This window comes from Cordyceps javanica, chromosome 3 (assembly GCF_051103115.1).
Source record: "Cordyceps javanica chromosome 3, complete sequence".
NCBI classification, from domain to species: domain Eukaryota; kingdom Fungi; phylum Ascomycota; class Sordariomycetes; order Hypocreales; family Cordycipitaceae; genus Cordyceps; species Cordyceps javanica.
This window is the reverse complement of record NC_139297.1, coordinates 3,305,992-3,323,528: the sequence shown is the minus strand read 5'-3', so window position 1 is coordinate 3,323,528 and position 17,537 is coordinate 3,305,992. Positions and strand designations below refer to the sequence as shown.

At 53.0% G+C, this 17,537-nt stretch overlaps 7 protein-coding genes across 7 annotated transcripts; 3 read left to right on the top strand and 4 right to left on the bottom strand.

Moving 5' to 3' along the window:
* Positions 1 to 878: 878 nt before the first annotated feature.
* Positions 879 to 2,768, bottom strand: V2A60_005202 (amidase signature domain-containing protein; the record flags this gene model as incomplete). Its single annotated transcript, XM_083256515.1, has 4 exons — positions 879 to 1,003; positions 1,075 to 1,209; positions 1,322 to 2,429; positions 2,481 to 2,768. The coding sequence occupies 4 exons, from the start codon at positions 2,766 to 2,768 to the stop codon at positions 879 to 881; spliced, it is 1,656 nt and encodes a 551-aa protein (XP_083112641.1).
* Positions 2,769 to 5,001: 2,233 nt separating this feature from the next.
* Positions 5,002 to 6,866, top strand: V2A60_005201 (MDR family MFS transporter; the record flags this gene model as incomplete). Its single annotated transcript, XM_083256514.1, has 3 exons — positions 5,002 to 5,145; positions 5,234 to 5,571; positions 5,678 to 6,866. The coding sequence occupies 3 exons, from the start codon at positions 5,002 to 5,004 to the stop codon at positions 6,864 to 6,866; spliced, it is 1,671 nt and encodes a 556-aa protein (XP_083112640.1).
* A 188-nt stretch (positions 6,867 to 7,054) lies between these two features.
* Positions 7,055 to 8,764, bottom strand: V2A60_005200 (ribosome biosynthesis protein NOC4; the record flags this gene model as incomplete). The annotated part of the gene is made up of 2 exons (XM_083256513.1): positions 7,055 to 8,108; positions 8,160 to 8,764. The coding sequence occupies 2 exons, from the start codon at positions 8,762 to 8,764 to the stop codon at positions 7,055 to 7,057; spliced, it is 1,659 nt and encodes a 552-aa protein (XP_083112639.1).
* A 449-nt stretch (positions 8,765 to 9,213) lies between these two features.
* V2A60_005199 (F1F0 ATP synthase subunit 4) lies at positions 9,214 to 10,194 on the top strand (the record flags this gene model as incomplete). The annotated part of the gene is made up of 4 exons (XM_083256512.1): positions 9,214 to 9,244; positions 9,336 to 9,781; positions 9,884 to 10,106; positions 10,169 to 10,194. The coding sequence occupies 4 exons, from the start codon at positions 9,214 to 9,216 to the stop codon at positions 10,192 to 10,194; spliced, it is 726 nt and encodes a 241-aa protein (XP_083112638.1).
* A 376-nt stretch (positions 10,195 to 10,570) lies between these two features.
* V2A60_005198 (Man1-Src1p-C-terminal domain-containing protein) lies at positions 10,571 to 12,799 on the bottom strand (the record flags this gene model as incomplete). Its single annotated transcript, XM_083256511.1, has 2 exons — positions 10,571 to 11,162; positions 11,277 to 12,799. The coding sequence occupies 2 exons, from the start codon at positions 12,797 to 12,799 to the stop codon at positions 10,571 to 10,573; spliced, it is 2,115 nt and encodes a 704-aa protein (XP_083112637.1).
* A 1,147-nt stretch (positions 12,800 to 13,946) lies between these two features.
* V2A60_005197 (BTB/POZ domain-containing protein) lies at positions 13,947 to 14,936 on the bottom strand (the record flags this gene model as incomplete). The annotated part of the gene is made up of 1 exon (XM_083256510.1): positions 13,947 to 14,936. The coding sequence occupies one exon, from the start codon at positions 14,934 to 14,936 to the stop codon at positions 13,947 to 13,949; it is 990 nt and encodes a 329-aa protein (XP_083112636.1).
* Positions 14,937 to 15,806: 870 nt separating this feature from the next.
* V2A60_005196 (nife hydrogenase-like protein) lies at positions 15,807 to 17,342 on the top strand (the record flags this gene model as incomplete). The annotated part of the gene is made up of 3 exons (XM_083256509.1): positions 15,807 to 16,466; positions 16,528 to 17,269; positions 17,326 to 17,342. The coding sequence occupies 3 exons, from the start codon at positions 15,807 to 15,809 to the stop codon at positions 17,340 to 17,342; spliced, it is 1,419 nt and encodes a 472-aa protein (XP_083112635.1).
* Between the last annotated feature and the right edge of the window lie 195 nt (positions 17,343 to 17,537).

The following is a 17,537-nucleotide window of genomic DNA, read 5'->3' as shown; positions in this document are numbered from 1 at the left end:
AAGGCAGGTAGTTGGTGATGTCACTCGCCGCACACAGTCAAGTACTATGTACTAAGTTGCACTCCGTAATCGGTAAAGTAATCTGGCAAGGCCAAGGCCAAACGCCACATATTTATCCTCTGACTCTGAAAAAACAAATTAAGATTTTTGACTCGTCTTTCCATTGTCTCGAATCTGCAAGAGAACAACTACAGTCAATTAAAGGTGCAGAAATGGGCTATGTGGCGGCGGGTCCTTGTCAGTCTTTGCAACGCCTAACGGAACACCTAGCTACCTGCTAACTATAGCCATGGGAGTTGCTAGGTACCTAGGTAGGTAGGTAGGTACTATAGGTAAGCAATCCGTGTCGTGGGCGTGACCCAGGATGCCAGGTACCTGTATCAACCTACGACCCACACCTGCTTACCAGTAGACTCCGGCCGGCTCTCTGCGCAACTCACCACCATCGTCAAACCATCCATCAAACCACCCGCCAGACAAACACATCATCAAATCGTTGCAATCCATTGCTTGGTTGCCTTATCACTATAAATATCCGCGTATCTGACCCAACGTCTCGCACGGACCCCTGCCCACGTCAACATCAACCCGCCCACAGACTGGCGCCGGGTTTCCTGCGCTGCCATGTCGCCGATGCTACACCTGGACCGTCTCAGACCTAATAACGCATCGACGCCCTGCTAATCAATCTAGCGATTACAGTGTCTGGGATGGCAACTTGTTCTGTCTGAAACCACCACTTGCCGCCTTCTTCGTTCCAGGTATCCGTCATCCCCGACAGAGCTAAATAGAACACATCAGCCTTGCATGCAACACAGCCAAACTCTCTCACCAACCCAAAATCTGCCCACCACTACCGGGACGCTCCGAATCCTGCCTCAAGCCATCCTCTTGGACAGGCCTCCAACTACCAATTCTGTCAATGCCAGGACCTTTTCCTCCTGTAGCCGTCTTCCCACCAGCTGCAGTCCGACCGGTGCGCCATCGTATAGCTCTGCGTCGACTACCGCGCGTACACTCGCACTAGATTAATGAAACGTTCCCGTTTAGCAAGGAGAGGGCATCAGCGCGTACACATTGCAGCATTATAGCCGTCACGTTCGCTTCGCGCCTTGTAGTTGGTATCCTTCACATCAACAGTCTTGTCCGCAACAGTGACGGGAAATGCGCACGCCGCGTAATCCAAGACGTTGACAATGGATGAGTTGACTGCATGAAGGCTCAGCATTAGCCACTATTGCCTTCCTCATCTGATTCTCGAAAATAGCGGCAGCCTTGCATCGAATCCTACCTGTGAACCTGTTCCATCCTGGCCGCATACCCGTAAACGGAATCAGTGGCGAGAGGAAAGCGTCGACTGGTCTGCCGGTGGACGTCACTTTCGCTGTGCTATTCCAGTACTCCATGTATTCCTTTTGATACTCACGCTTTCGAATATGCAGCTCCGCTATCTGTACTGCATTCTTCGGCTCCTTTGGCTCGGTCCCAAACGTCATGGGTATGCGTGACACGGGGGGTTCGCCAGATAGACGTAGATCCCCATGAATATTGTGGCCGCCGTCACATACACTTACTTCCTCCTTCAACTGGTACATCTCTGCGTGTAGCGGCGGCCTCCATTCGATAACCTCGTGGCCTTGAGCTTCGATAGCGGCCACCACCAGGTCAAGGGCACGACTGACGGCTGGGTGAAGTGACACCTCGGTGTCCTCTCTCAGTATGCCAAAAGAAATCTTCCTACCTGACGTGCAATCGTCGGCGCGCCACGGAATCTCCGCGACAAGCGGGTCGTGCAGCCAAGGCTGCTGGCTCAGGATCGCCTGCAACGCGAGACGCAAAGAGCCAACCGACGTGGACATTGGACCGACGACCGAGTTCATGATGTTGTGGCCTTCATTGCTGTTCGCGACGCCCTGATACGGCAAGCGGCCCGAAGACGGACGCAAGCCGTATAAGCCGTTCAGGCAAGCAGGTACCCGGATGCTGCCCGCATAGTCTGTCCCAATGCCCAGTGGACTCCCACGCATCGCAATGAGCGCAGCCTCGCCGCTCGAGCTGCCTCCCGTCAACAGTTTTCTGTTCAGGGGGCTGTATGTGTATCCCCAAATGTTGTTCAGCGGCTCAAAGGTGAAGACGGCCTGAGAGAGGGTCGTTTTGCAGAAGAGCACCGCTCCGAGATTTCTCAACTCTCGCACTAGCTCACTTTCAAACACTTTTTCCTTCCCTGTGCCCTTCTTTCCCTGGAATGTGCCGATCCATCCGACATATCCCATGGTCGTCTCAACTCCCCTGACATGGAATTGGTTCTTTAAGCTTACAGGCAGCCCGTGAAGAGGCCCTCGCGGTTTCCCGTGCTCTGCAAAATAATCATCCAGTTCTTCGGCGTCGGAAATCGCGGCAGCAAAAAAGATTTCGTCGAGACAAGCGACCTACTACTGGTCAGAGCCTCGCTGCTGGTTTGTGTGCAGCACGGTGCGTACGAGTTGATGGCCCAGCGCCGCGCGATGGCAGAATGCCAACGCCACTTCCTTTGCTTTCCATGCGCCGCTGGTCGTCTTGGAGACAATGTCAGTGGCTTCAGTCTCTGTAATCTCAATCTCGCGGGGCGTCAAAAACTGCCGGATATAGTCTCCGGCAACGTTGGGCTGCTCGTCCGCGGAGGGCACCTGGCTGATGCGCCATTGGCCGGGGAGCAATGCATTGACGCTCGCTCGTTTTTGAGCAGCGTACTCTTGCCATGAACAAGATGGACTATTTCTTTCGATCATTTTCGTCTATGTTTCGGGTTATATCCTTCACAAATTAGTCCACCTGTATGGCTTGGACCATGCCCGAAGACTTTCAAGGCGACGCATGTCACTAGGCTCCCTCTGTCATGCGGGGTATGGCTTGCATGCGCTGCATTGCCTAATTAGTTTGTGATAGTCTTCATTCATCGCTCACCGGCTCAAATCGCCGTCCTTTCATATGAGGCCTGGCAAATGGATCAAAGATATCCTGCTACCGTTTGTCGGTTAGCTGTTACCCTAGACAACACTAGGTTCTCATTTTACAACATCAACGCCTTTCTATGGTTCTTGTAACTCGACTACTTTTCCTACATGATGGAGGTCATGATTCCTAATTGTTTCATATGAGAGCTGTTCTTCTATATACTAGATTATGAGAGCACGCGTGAAAGTCGCCGTCGTCGCCACCCCGCCCCTCCGCCTCAACACTAGCATTTTGCCTTTTTCTTTCTTTTTGTACACGACGCAAGCGACCTTTTTTTTACATGCAGGTTACGGACGGACAAGATTCGCAAAATAAACATGGGCGGACTTAGGTCAATATCTTGTTTTGTACCAATCGCTGCCTCGAGTACCCAGTCCCGTCGTGTGACAGTGACAGTGACTGATCGAGGCAAGTCCCCAGAAAACCGTGAGCGCATCGCCCACTCTTCACCGAGGTTTACATCATCTCTCAGACGGAAATTCTCAGTAAAGTAAGAGTAGTATCCAAGGAACTCCCAAGTATGATGCTCGACGAATAATCATATTCCAAGATCGTCCACAGGGTCTGTATCGTGATGTCTCTTCCGTCTCGGAGCGAAGGGTACTTTTAAGAGCATACTAGATGACTGGCTTATCACGCTCCGGTGTTCAGCCAGGCCAGTCAGTGATTGAGTGCGTCTACGTTTCTATTGTAAAAGATTAGGTTCTTATTGCAAGGTGACGACGCCCCCCATATCGTAGCTTGGCCATTGCCACCCGAACTATTTTGTCCTTGACTGTCACCAGACCAGTAAGATTCCCGCATTACGATTTACGGTTGCTGCTGCAGCTGCTCCATTGAGCCAGCAATGACATCTGAATCACACACTGAGACATCATTCCCTGTGGCTCTGAAACTCTGAACCAATACTTGCATGCAATAGCCATCCTGTACATCCTACGTGTCCCGACATTCCACTCTAAATTCGAATATGAGGCTTATTAGAGGCGACAGGGAAGCTTCTCGGAAGTGTAAAACTGGTGGACGATTACAGCTTTGCCTACAGCTGTAGGGCTCACAAAATTTGCACATTCAGCTTAGTACGGTACGGAGGCTCAGGTCTCTTTTCAACACATTCATCCAAAAAATGACCACTTTAGTTACGTTGACAACTTTGCTGTTATATTCGGTCATTTTGATTCCCCACCGTGATTAGGACCGAGAAGTTCTCGTGACCGACATCATCGAACTTGACGCTGATGGGGGTGTTGATGCCGACGGAGGGCTGTTTGTGAACAAAGTCGTTCCATCCCCTTTCAATATGACCGATTACGTGCTGACGGCATAAATTCAAGCGATCTGGGGATCAGCGACTTACAAAGGGCTGTGTCACCGAGAGGGCGCGAGGTCAGGCGGCTTACTGACGCAACAATGTGGAAAGACAACATGAGAAATAATTCGAAGTGCGAAACTTCGTGTGATGCTCCTCTTCGTGTAATGAACAGAATCCCAGCGGCTTCTACAGCGCAACTCCCTCACCGCAAGCACCCAACCGGCGCTGCCCACGCTGGATGGAGTTGCGATGGAGGGGGTCTTGAGTTATTTCGGTTGCCGCGTCGGACTTTGGCATATGGAAGCTACTCAATGATTCTAGTCTTTCGCTAGAGATGAAAAAGTTGAGAAACAAGGCCCTTTGACCTTTTCCGAATTATGTATCAACCGGGAACCATGTATCAAAATCACAACCACAGCATTCCGCTGCGTACTTTCGCCCCTGGCTCCTAGTAGTAGTTGAAAGCTGTTAGCGTTCGTATTAATAAAGTAGCAATCGCCTGACCCCAGATTTTCTCCAGTTTCGCTCCCCGGATCCAATGATCAATGCCACAAACGACAAGGCTGTGACGAGCGGGTCCTAATCGTGTTCAAAGCGTGCGTCGAGTCAAAGTTCTTGTCCCCTCCCCCTCGAGCACGCTATTGTCGCTGCGCAGTTATCCTCATAGATCCTGACAACTTTCCTAGATAACCATCATGAACCAGACCGAGCCTCTCAGCCAGGCCGGCGACCCGGCACTGGACGCGGATGGGCCGATGCAGGCCATGACCATGGACGAGGCGCCATCCATGGAGGGACGCAGCACCTTGCGCGTCTTCTTCGTCATGATGGCATTGGCGGTACGTACAAAAAACGCACCGCACCTCCATGCCGGGGGCCCTTTTCAAACCGCGGCGGCCGCTTCTTGCGCTGACGACGACGACGTAGCTCGTCCTCTTCTGCTCCGCCCTCGACAGCTCCATCGTCTCTACGGTGCTCCCCACCATATCGTCGGACCTGCGCTCGGCGGCGGGCTACGTCTGGATCGGGAGCGCGTACATGCTCGGCTACGCGGCGGCGTCGACCGTCTGGGCTAACCTGTCCGACATTTGGGGCCGCAAGCCCGTCCTGCTCTCCGCCCTGGTGCTCTTCTTCGGAAGCTCCATCGTCTGCGCGACGGCGGTCAATATGCCCATGCTGATCGCGGGGCGGGCCATCCAGGGCACAGCCGGAGGCGGCATGCTGCAAATGGTCAACATCATCATTTCTGACATTTTCAGCGTCAGGTACGTTCTGCAATACAACTGTGCCGCGATACAGGAACATTGATTATGCCTCATACCGTCTTCGTTTTGCTGCCGTGTCCTTGAATCTAACTGACGTACGATGCAGACGCCGGAGCCTCTTCCTCGGCCTGCTTGAGATTGTCTGGACAGTCGCGGGCACGGTAGGCCCCATCCTCGGCGGTGCCTTGACGCAGAGTCTTTCTTGGCGCTGGATCTTCTGGATCAACCTGCCCCTCACCGGCTTCGCCTTCATCGTGCTCGTCCTCTTCCTCGACGTGCACAACCCGCGCACCTCCACCATGGTCGGCGTCAAGGCGATTGATTGGGGCGGCACCGTGTGCGTGCTCGGAATCGCCCTGATGCTGCTCATCGGCCTCAATCTCGGCGGCGTGACGTTTGCCTGGAACTCTGTGCAAGTCATTTGCCTGCTGGTCTTCGGCATCGTCACGATGCCGCTCTTCATTTACTGCGAGGCCCGCTTCGCCAAGATGCCCCTCATGCCTCTGGACATATTCAAAAAGGCACACAACTCGGCCATATTCATCATCAACTTTTGTCACGCCGCTGTTGTTACCGGAGGAGGCTGGTTCCTGCCGTTGTACTTTCAAGCCACAAGGCTCGCTTCTCCTCTGCACTCTGGCGTACTGTTTCTCCCAATCGTGATTAGTTCTTCTCTTATGAGTGGCGTCGTCGGATTCGTCATTCACAAGACGGGTCGATACATTGAAATCATCCGCCTCGGATGTGTCCTTGTGCTCCTAGGCATCGGCCTCTTTATCAACTTTGACAGCTCGTCATCTCTCGCCAGAATCATTGCCTACCAAGTCGTCGTTGGCTTCGGCATGGGTCTGCTCTTCTTCCCGCCGCTACTGGCACTTCAGGCAAACGTCTCCAGCGGGCAGACGGCCGCCGCGACGGCTACCTTTGGCTTCATTCGAAGCATGTCAGCCTCTGTAGCGGTTGTTGCCGGTGGCGTGCTCTTCCAAAACGGGATGAACGCGCAGCAGTCACGTCTGGTCGCTGCTGGACTCCCTGCAAACCTTACCGATGCCTTCAAAGGTAGTGATGCCGGCGCAAATGTGCTCATGGTGGCAACCATTAAAAATCCAGAGCACCAGAGTGCAGTACAGGAAGCATTTTCGGACAGTATCCGCCACATCTGGTATCTGTACACTGCGCTCAGTGCTGTCAGTGTAATTTCGTGCATATTTGTCAAGAGTCATGTGATGAGCGAGGTGCATACAGAAATCAAGACTGGGCTTGATGGCAACCGGGCCCAGGAAAAGCAGACGTAGGAGGGGATCGTGAATTTTGAAATAGCTTTGTTCACCACAGAAGTCTCACATTTATGGATTGAATAAAAGATACGCCCGGTGTATATACAAAACATTACCCCGCACAGAATGAACTCCAGATATTATGCACGCAATGCCGCTAATGCCCCTGCCAAATACACTTTTCTGGTTCTCTTTCGCTCTTACCTTTACAGCCACCAAGCCTCGACAGTTTCGAAATCCCAGAGTTTAACCATGAGATTATCAGGGACTCCAGAGGCCCCTTCCTGCGGCAGAAACACTTTCTTTGGAATGTGGAACTCGACAACGGGCGCCTTCTTCACGTCCTTGCCCATCTCAGCCTCCAGTAAACTGGCATATGAGTGATCCAAGAAATCCTCCATGTTATATGAGTGCTTGGTGAACTGCTCAGATACAATCTTTGCAATCGTGGCGACGTTGGGGTGGTAGTGCGACTGCATCTGGACAAGCTCCCAAAAACTGCTGTCAATGGCATTTGTCTTCATCGGGTCGCTTTCGTCGGCCAAAAAAGGGTCTTCCATGCCGTGCTCCCGGAGCTCCTTCTTTGCTTCGTCATCAGTCGTTTCTCTATGGAGCATGAAGGTACACAACGGGTGCTTCTTGAGCATATTGTATATCCAGGGAATGACAAAGGCCACAGCGCTTGGAGGCGCGTTCAGCGACAGGCGAGCAAGTCGCTTCAAAAAGCTGGCGACGAGGGCGACGGGCAAATGCGTTGAGCTGAGAAATGTGTCCAAAAGTCGAAAGAAGCGCGCCCGGTATTTTGAGTGCAGAATCTGACTGTTGAGGAGCGAGTACAGCTTGGGATAGAATGAAGGGTAGTCGAGATTGCGCTCTCGGATAAGGTAGAAGACACCAGACAAGGCTAGCAATGCAATAGATCCGCTCGCATCGTAAGAGCTTGTGAGAAAGTCTGAAAGCATCTCTGGCTTAGAAAACCACGGCGCGATGACATCTGAAATAAGCGCTAGCAAGCGCTTGCGTTGATCGTTGGTTTCGACAAGATTCATCAGAGCAAGCCACGCATCCTGGCCTTGCCTCTTGTGTTGATTTGGCTGTCGCAAGTAATGCGACTTCTTTTCCGGCTTGTGAATGTAAAAGTCCTCCAACTCGTCTGCTGATTCCGGCACACCGTCTAGTACAGAGAGCAAAGCGAAGGCGCTTTCGAAGAGCCTCGATTTGAGATCGCCCTTGTCCTCCGACAGATCTTTGATAGCGGATCTGATTTGCACGGTTAGTATAGGAAACGCCTAAGCATTTGTGAGTACTCACGTAACAGCGGCAAATGTATAGTAACGAATGTCATCATACTGCTCGGCATATTCTTCTATGTAGAGCTTGCGAATGTCCTCGTTCTCACTCGCAATGATATTCTTGACAACCTTCCCCAAAAAGTCGCGAGGAAATGCATAATCAGACTTATCTCTGAGATATTCGCCCTCTGCTTTTAGCGTTCGCATGCAAAGTGTGAGAGCAGTGGCCGCAACATCGTCTTCACTGAGCAGATCCAGCAGTGCGTCCTTGAATTGGCCAAACTGGTCTCGCAACCATCCAACGACAACCTGATCCTTTTCCGAAAGTGATTTTCTAGACACAAGGGAGCCTTGTGCCAGCAGTCTCATAAAGATACGACACAGGGCAACTGTGGCGAAGATGGCCTCCGGGTTGCCAGACGCGAAGCTCGTAGCCTTTTTGAGAAGAACGGCAATGTCGTTGTAGTTCTTCTTGGACTCGAGAATTCCCTGCTCCATGAGTAGAATGGCAGCATTCGGATCTTCCTCATCTTCACTGGAGGGAAGACGCTGGCGCTTGGTCATCTTTTCAGCGGGAGCGCTGCGTTTGCGCTTGATACTGCTTGCCTGGCTAGTAGGAGCCATGGCGAGTTTCGCAGCTGGACAGTCCGAAATCACCAGTAAATCCTTTCCTTGCACGCTTGACTTCAGAAATTGGACCTTGTCTCGTGGTAGGTTTTCGAAAGATCACGAAAAAAAAAAGCGACTGCAATAATGATATATAGGAAGCTGGCTTGAAAATGTTCAATCGATAAGCCAAAATTTCATGCTAATCTTTAGTAGGCATTTTGCCAGGGGCCAATCAGCGATGAGGGTACAAAGATGGGGTCGGGTACGGGAAAGAATCGGCTAAAGTCGCTGGAGTAGAGCTGCAATCCGCAGTTGAAACCCATAGCGTTATGGATAAACATCAGTGACATCACGTGATCCTCCTCAGCATCCCGAGAAGTTAGCGCGATAAAACCTCAACCTCATACAAAGCTCCCGATCATCGACACGTTTACCCCATACCCCCCCGTCGAAATTATCTCACAATGGCCTCCCGCTTGGCGCGAAGCGCTGCCGGTATGTCAATTCGCGCATGCACCGACTTTTCCGAGCCCAATTGGCCGCGATACTAACCCCCTCGGGGGGGACTCTCCCCCCGTTCGCGCAGGCGCTGCTCCTTACCTCCGACCTACCGTCGCCCGCCGAGCCCTCCCTGCCCTCGCGGCCGCCCGCCACGCGAGCAATGTGCCGGCCGAGGAGCCCAAGAAGAAGGCGCAGAGCATCCTCGACAGCCTCCCCGGAAGTAGCCTGCTGAGCAAGACGGCCATCCTGAGCTCCGGCGCCGGCCTGAGCATCTACGCCCTGAGCAGCGAGTACTACGTCATGAACGAGGAGACCGTCATCGCCGTCTGCCTGCTCTCCGTCTGGGGTGGTCTGATCAAGTACGGAGGCCCGGCTTACAAGGAATGGGCCCAGAGCCAGAACGAGAAGATCAAGAATATCCTCAACTCGGCCCGCGCCGACCACACCGAGGCTGTCAAGACCCGTATCGAGGACGTCAAACAGATGAGCGGCGTCGTTGACATCACCAAGGCCATGTTCGAGGTTTCCAAGGTAAGCGATGGGAAAAGGAATCGCAAAGTTTGGAGTCGAATTGCGATGGGTAGTCAAACGTCGGGATGAAACGGAATTGCTGACTGCGCACGTGTGTTGTAGGAAACCGCCAAGCTCGAAGCCCAGGCTTTTGAGCTCGAGCAGAAGACTGCACTTGCCGCCGAGGCCAAGACTGTCCTTGACTCCTGGGTCCGTTACGAGGGCCAGGTCAAGCAGCGCCAGCAGAAGGAGCTTGCTCAGTCCATCATCGCCAAGGTCCAGAAGGAGCTTGAGAACCCCAAGGTTCTGCAGCAGATTCTGCAGCAGAGCGTTGCTGACGTCGAGAGTATGTGTCCATTGCGCAGAACATTTTATGAGGGCTAGCCAACTAATATTCTTTTCTTCCAGAGATTGTCAGCTCCAAGGCCCAATAAGCGGCTCGTCTAGAATAGAATTCAAGGTCCACCTATTCCCTTTGTCACAACACCCTTTGTGCATATAACAACACTTGTGCATTAGCAATACAATGAGACTTTAGTCTCCCTTATAATAATTTGACGTTTGCTGGAGTGAATGTAGTGTGGTCAAGGGTGTATAACTGACTTCGCCATGCGCCCGATAGCGAGATCGAACCATATGAGCCGAAGACCTAGTCAATACATTCGTCATTGGTACAATTATTAATGCGCTTGTGCGCGATAAATGATAAATTGGAAGAATAAATATGGAAACAAGGTAGAAGCATTACAGTAATACAATCATACAAATGTACATTCCTGGCCAAGCAAACACAGACCAGGTGCTATTCAATTAGTATATAGGCCTCGGCTCATCCCATTTTTTTACTTCGACGCCTAATTTCGACTCGGGCGTCTCTGCGCTCATGTCTGACGGTGCCAACGAGACCCGCCCGCTGCGTCGCCGTCTCGCGCCCTCACCTTTGCTGGGGCCAATCCATTCCCACGCGCGACCAACCTCACCGCTGCGGCCTTCTCTCTGGCTTGTGCGAACGTTGCTATTCTGCTCTACCACGACTCGTACGCGCTGCCAAATGCGGTCTCTCTCGGCCAGCGAGTGAACGGAGCGGAGAACGTCGTCTCGCAAATTCGGCAGGAACAGGTATGGTTCGTCTAGATCCTCATCGCCGAGCTCCTTCTGATTTGCCAGTCTTCCCAGAACGGTGTCCACGAGGGCCGGAATCTGAGCCGAGGTAGCTAGATGCTTGCGATAGCTAGCTTTAAGATACAGAACACCAAGGACAAGCATACTCAAAAGTCCAATTGGGAGTCGATATCTTGCCAGTCCGCTGCGGATGGATCGCTTGATCGCACAGCGGAACGGAAGGCGAGCGAGAGAGGTGGACGATAGTCTGGTGTTTGAAACACCTCGGGAATCGGGCGATCTGTAGGATCAGGTTGGTATCTGATTAGTGGACCTGGTCAGAACGTTGACTTTTCGGGACACTGAATTCTACAAGGCAAGACAGCGGAAACATGTAAAAAACTGGGCAACTTACTCAGGCGCGGTCGTTTGAACCTCCACTTCATCTCGGCCAGTTATCTCGCCAATGGCGGCTTCCCAAAGCTCGTCAAACTCTTGACTATTCATGCGTTTGTTGCGCTTTTGACTAACGGTAGCCTTGAGCTCTTCCTCAGCAATTGTGGGGGAGTCTTCTTGCTCGCCAGCTTCGTTGGTTAACTCTCCGCATTCGTATTTTGCGCGGCGATCCCTTAGTTCCTCAATAGCCTTGTCAGCAACAGCCTGCACTCGTCGAGCCTTCTCGCTGTCAGGCTCGCAAGTTGGTGGTAGCGGCACAACTCCACCAAGTGCTAGAGGGTGCGGCTTTAGGATAAAATCATCCTGGCAACGAACGGTGAAGTCCTCGTAGCAAAAGGCGTGCTGGGGACACGTCTCACACTCGGGTTCGATGAAAGGCATGAGAACATCTGGAACCGGGATTTCAGGAGGGATGACTTGTTTCGCAGGCCGGCCCAGGCCACAATATCCAACAGCCATCTTCTCCTGTCGAAACCAGGCAAGGTAGGCACCAAAGAGTGCCATCATGAGTACAAAAAAGGGCGTCTTGATATTGCCGCGGCGCTTCTGCTTGACCACGGCGTATCGACGTGCAGCTGCCATGTCGCCGTCAGCTGCTTCATCTTCGAGCTCTAGCTGCTCGTCTGGAGTAAACTCCTCGCCCGGCTCAAGCAGATGGTCCGGGGTTTTGTAGCGGCGAGGTGGCGTCGCCATCTCAAATCGTCTGGAAACGCGGGTAGATTCTGTACCAGCTGCTGTGCGACGCTGAACAGATTTTGCGCTCTTTACAGGTTCGACACTCACAGTTCGTCGGCGACTCGGCGTTTGCATGGGCGGGGGAGAGCTTCCACCTTGGAAGGGGTTATCGTCAGTAAAGACGCTTGGCTCTTCGTCGTACTGTGTTTCCTCGGCTTCGATATCGTCCTCATCGGAATCTTCGGATTCCTCTTCCTCCTCCTCATAGAGGGGTTCCGGCTCGGGCTCGGGCTCAGGCTCCAGCTTTATCTGAGGAGTAACAGTTCGACGACTGGATCGACGAGAAGAGGTGGATGCAGCGTAGAGGTGGGCGTCATCCTCAGGGCCGTGAGAGAGTTGCCTGCTCACGGAGCGCGATGCCCGGGAGCTGCGCTTTGGCTCGTTGCGAAACATGGGTGTGGCAGGCTCTTCTTCCTCAACCTTGATGCGCGCAGAACTCTTGCGCGGAGACTTGGAACGTCGAGAGGTAGGGCGGGGAGGCGAGAGCTCATCGTCATCCCAGAGGCCATTATCCTGCGCACTGCCGGCATTGACGATGCCGAGACTAGAGCGCTTCGCTCGAGCACGCTCAGCTCGGAGCTTTGGAACACGGGGCAGAATATGTTCTTCAACCAGAGCGACGAGCTGCGTTTTCTTTGCCGTGGATGGATAATCAATGTTGTGTGTAACAAGGATGGATCGCAAACGCGGAATGGTGACGCTGCGCGGGTTGAACCCCTCTTGGAGATAGTCATCGGCGTCGGCCATGGTGAGCAAAATGTCCTGCTGTGAAGGGGTGAGATGCTAGTCCGGTAGGGAATAGTTCTGGAATTTCAAATTGGCAGCTACAATTAGCGTGCCCAGTCGATGTGCAGCTCTCGTTGAAAGAGACCTGAGACAATGAACGCTAAAGCACACGGGTCAATAATGTGCAGGAGCTGGCAGCCTGCTCGAATGAAGAGCGGGAAAGGAGGAAATATTTGTCCTCTGGGCGACAAGAAGAATCTTCTGCGCAGCAGAGAGAGATGCCAAACGGGCAGAAAAACCAGTGTGCGGCGAGGTGGCGATGAAGTGTTGCCCGAGGTAGAAAAAGGCAAAACCTGGACAGTGGTGTTGTTCATTGGGGGTTGCTGGACAAGTAGTCCCGTTGTCTGTGGCAACAAGCGGCGCACAGTGAGTGGGCGGGCTGCTAAAAGTTGGCGGACCGGTTGGCTGGCAGAGGCCTAAGTGGTTCGGTTCGCCTTGCGGGAAGCCGAGCCGACCTGGAGACGTGTCAATTGATTTACCAGTGACGGAGCCTGTACAGTTTTGCCTAAAAAAAAAGAGAGAAAAAAAAAAAACAGCTGAATTACTGGCAGAATCATAGTGCAATCAAAACCATGACTAATTTCTATCATGCGAGCCCTTGGAAATCTTGAAGCAAAGCCGATATGCAACCAAACTTCAAGCTCAGGCATCTCGGCTCAGTGGTGCATTTCAAGGTCCCAACAACTTTTGATGGAGATTTTACGAATTTTACGTATTCAGTAAATAATACCGGCACTAGTGAATGTCTACTCGAGCCGACATGGAGTGTATGCAAAGGCTCCGTCACAAACTGTGGCAAGCATATTGTTTAGCCTACGATTTTGCTCGGGGATCACAGGGCAAACCTGCACCTGTTGCACTGTTGCGAATAACAATCGAGATCATACTCATTCCTACCTCCATGTTGAGACTCAGCGTGGCGGGATAAGTAACAGGCTTCGCGGCTGTAATCAAGTATGACAAATTTGCAGACGAGACTTTTTTGGTATTACTCTCTAAACAAAGCAACCTCGTTTCAAGCTACTAATACACGCTGGGCTATGCTGATATAACAGGGTCTTTCCAATCTACCGGCAAGTACGGAGTATATTCCTCCTCTGTGCACGCATTAATCGTCATCGCCACCTTGATATGGAGGTGGACCCTCAGGATAGACGCCCGCCGATAAAACACTCTCGCGAATCTCGGCCCTTGTCACAAGTGCAGTCATGTCAAGGAGTCGCATTGTCGCGCTAGTGTTTGTCGCGCTGGTCGCGCTGGAGCGCAGCTGAAAGCATCTTGCCTTCATACATTTCCCCTGATCGCCATCGTGCCGCCACAGCTTCTGTGGACATGCATGAGCTTTACCCTTGGTCTCAGAGATGCTCAAGATGCGGCCCTGCTCCTCTCTGTCCCAGCACAGCTCGTGCATCCGCGTGATCTGGTCGGTCCCGAAGAGTCTGTATCTCTTGTATTCTGATTTGATGTTCATGGCGCCGAGGTAGCGCTTCTCCGTCAGCCACATCTCCAGTGTAGGGATCTGATAGAATTGTGCCGCGACAAGCAGCTCCAAATATTTGGCCGTGTCGTAGCCCGATGCATGATCGTAGAAGAGTGGGAAGCGGCGCGTGCGCAGGAACCTTATCACTTGGCTGAACATGTCGGGGTCGGCATCGAGAAAGTACTCGCCATTGTGCGTTGCTTCAGTGCTTAGCAGCGCCGTGAGGAGGTGGCTTTCGGCGAGAGTGGCACGTGTGGTGAAGAATTGCTTCTCGCCTATGCGGAGTACTACGCGGCCATCCAAGACTGGTGTGGGAGCTGCATTGATGGATGCCGCTTCAGAAGCTACGTTTGAGCTCGCTGTCAAAGTCGCTTCCGTAAAAGATGGCAGCGGACCAGCACCAGGCGGCCTGTAGTCCGAAACTGCCAACCGACTGGTGGAGGCATTCCGTTCTGGGACGGGCTCTGTGATGTTTGGAGGTGTCAACGGTATGTCGTCTATCGTATCCGGCCCTGGGTCGGGTTCCGAGTGATTGCTCCGACTGCGATGCAATGAAGTGTGCGACGGCGCGTGGTGGTGGTGATGGTGAGTCGGAGGAACAAAAAAGGCGCCGTTCATACTGGCGAGGGCGGTTGGGATTTTTCAGAGTGCACAAAAAATGTTTTGGAAAAACAAGAAAAAAGGCCTTGCCCTTAATTAAACAGGTGTTGAATACAATATTTGCTTCTCATGCGGCGTTGCTGTAATAAGGCTGGCTGGGCGCAAGCCTTATTTGCTGCTTTGGTCATACTGGGCACTTTTGGTGCACTAACAACGCCCGATTGCTGCGATGATGGCCTTGATTAGTTGTGCGGGGAGGCTGAGCAAACGCTTGAGATTAGTTGCAAGGCTGGCAACAAGCCGCGGTAATCAATCATGATACAAGTAGAGTACTGAGTAGAAACAAAAGTACCCTGAGCAGGAATTTCTGCTCGCAGGAGGCATAAACCATGGTGGAGGTGGTGCTTCGACGAGATTGAAGAGCTTGAATGTCTGTGTTTCCGGGCCTCATTCAGTTACCAAACCACTGATGCAACGGACCAAGGTAGGCAAGTTAGTAGCCACAGCAGGTACATGAGTTCGCGGATAATTTCGTGTGATTTCTTGTACCTAATTTAGCGGCCAAATATGCTAATACTCAGGCCATGATTGGCCGCAGCCCCCACGCATCAACGAATTTCCGGGCCTTTGCGGAATCCACTCTCACTCACCAAGCTACACTTTCGCGAAACAGCTCGACCATCACGATCCAAAGGCTCTTCGATATCCATCGGTCAATTGCCTCTACGGTGCTATCCTGTGACTGGATCAGCCATTGATTGCCAGATCGAGGCACTGCGAGACTCCCAAATCCCCCCGGAAACCCGACTCACGACCCCTCGGATTCCGCGACCTGTTCCACATCGCCTTCTCTGCCGCCTCCCCCGGGGTCGCCCGTTTTTTCCGCCCATGGCTACGTTGCAGAGACTGGCCGCCTGCGGCGGCGCCGCCAAATTGGCCCTGCGTCCCGCCATCCGCACAGCCGCCGTCGCCCGTCCATTGTCGACGACGTGCACGCGCAGATACGCTACGACCGAGCACGTCGGCACCCGCCTGGTCCCCGTCGACGAGGACTTTGCCGTCAACGACAACATCTACGGCCTCAACACCACCGAACCCAAAAAGGCCCGCCGGTCCAAGGAGAACTCGGTCGCGGACCGCAAGGTCCGGCACTACACCGTCAACTTTGGCCCCCAGCATCCCGCCGCTCACGGTGTGCTTCGCTTGATCCTCGAGTTGAACGGCGAGGAGATTATCCGCGCTGACCCTCACGTCGGCCTGCTGCACCGTGGCACTGAGAAGCTGATCGAGTACAAGACGTACCTGCAGGCCCTGCCGTACTTTGACCGCCTCGATTATGTCTCCATGATGACCAACGAGCAGTGCTTCGCTCTCGCCGTGGAGAAGCTGCTGAATGTGGAAATCCCAGACCGTGCCAAGTACATTCGCACTTTGTTTGGAGAGATTACCCGTATCCTGAACCATCTCATGTCCGTCCTCTCCCACGCCATGGATGTCGGTGCCCTGACTCCTTTCCTGTGGGGCTTCGAGGAGCGTGAGAAACTCATGGTAAGCCGCGTGATGAACATTGCGCTTTTTTACAGAACAAATCAAATTAACCGTCAATTAGGAATTCTACGAGCGTGTCTCTGGTGCCCGTCTTCACTCCGCCTATGTCCGTCCGGGCGGTGTCCACCAGGACATCCCCGTCGGTCTTCTCGACGACATTTACCAGTGGGCCACCCAGTTTGGTGACCGAATCGACGAAACCGAGGAAATGCTCACGGATAACCGCATCTGGATCGAGCGTCTGCGCGGCGTCGGTGTTCTCCCCGCCCGCGAGGCTCTGAACCTCTCCTTCACCGGCGTCATGCTGCGCGGCTCCGGCGTGCCCTGGGACATTCGCAAGAGCCAACCCTACGACGCGTACGACAAGGTCGAGTTCGACGTGCCCGTTGGCACCAACGGCGACTGCTACGACCGCTACCTGTGTCGCATGGAGGAATTCCGTCAGTCGCTCCGCATCATCCACCAGTGCCTCAACCAGATGCCTGCCGGCCCCGTCCGGGTCGAAGACTACAAGATCTCGCCGCCGCCCCGCTCCGCCATGAAGGAGAACATGGAGGCCCTCATCCACCACTTCCTGCTCTACACCAAGGGCTACGCCGTCCCCCCTGGCGAGACATACTCCGCCATTGAGGCCCCCAAGGGTGAGATGGGCGTCTACGTCGTCTCCGACGGCAGCGAGCGCCCTTATAGATGTCACATCCGTGCCCCCGGCTTCGCCCATCTGGGTGGTTTCGACCATGTCGCCAAGGGCCATTTGCTTGCTGACGCTGTTGCTGTTATCGGTACCATGGATCTCGTGTTTGGTAAGTTTCTGAGTAGCACATAACAATGTCGTACCGTTGACTAACTGTCTCTTCAGGTGAGGTTGATCGGTAAGGATCTCGGACCCGGTATGGGAGGGTAGGTGTAGCAATGTAGAATGGTTTTTTGTTCATTTTCTTTTGTCTGTAAGTCATAGCTGGCTAGGAGATTCAGTATATACTCCGCAATAAAACGTTTCTTAAGGTCAATTTCAAGTTCTGTACCCAATTTGTGGGAACGCCTCTATTATAACAACACCTAAGAAATCAG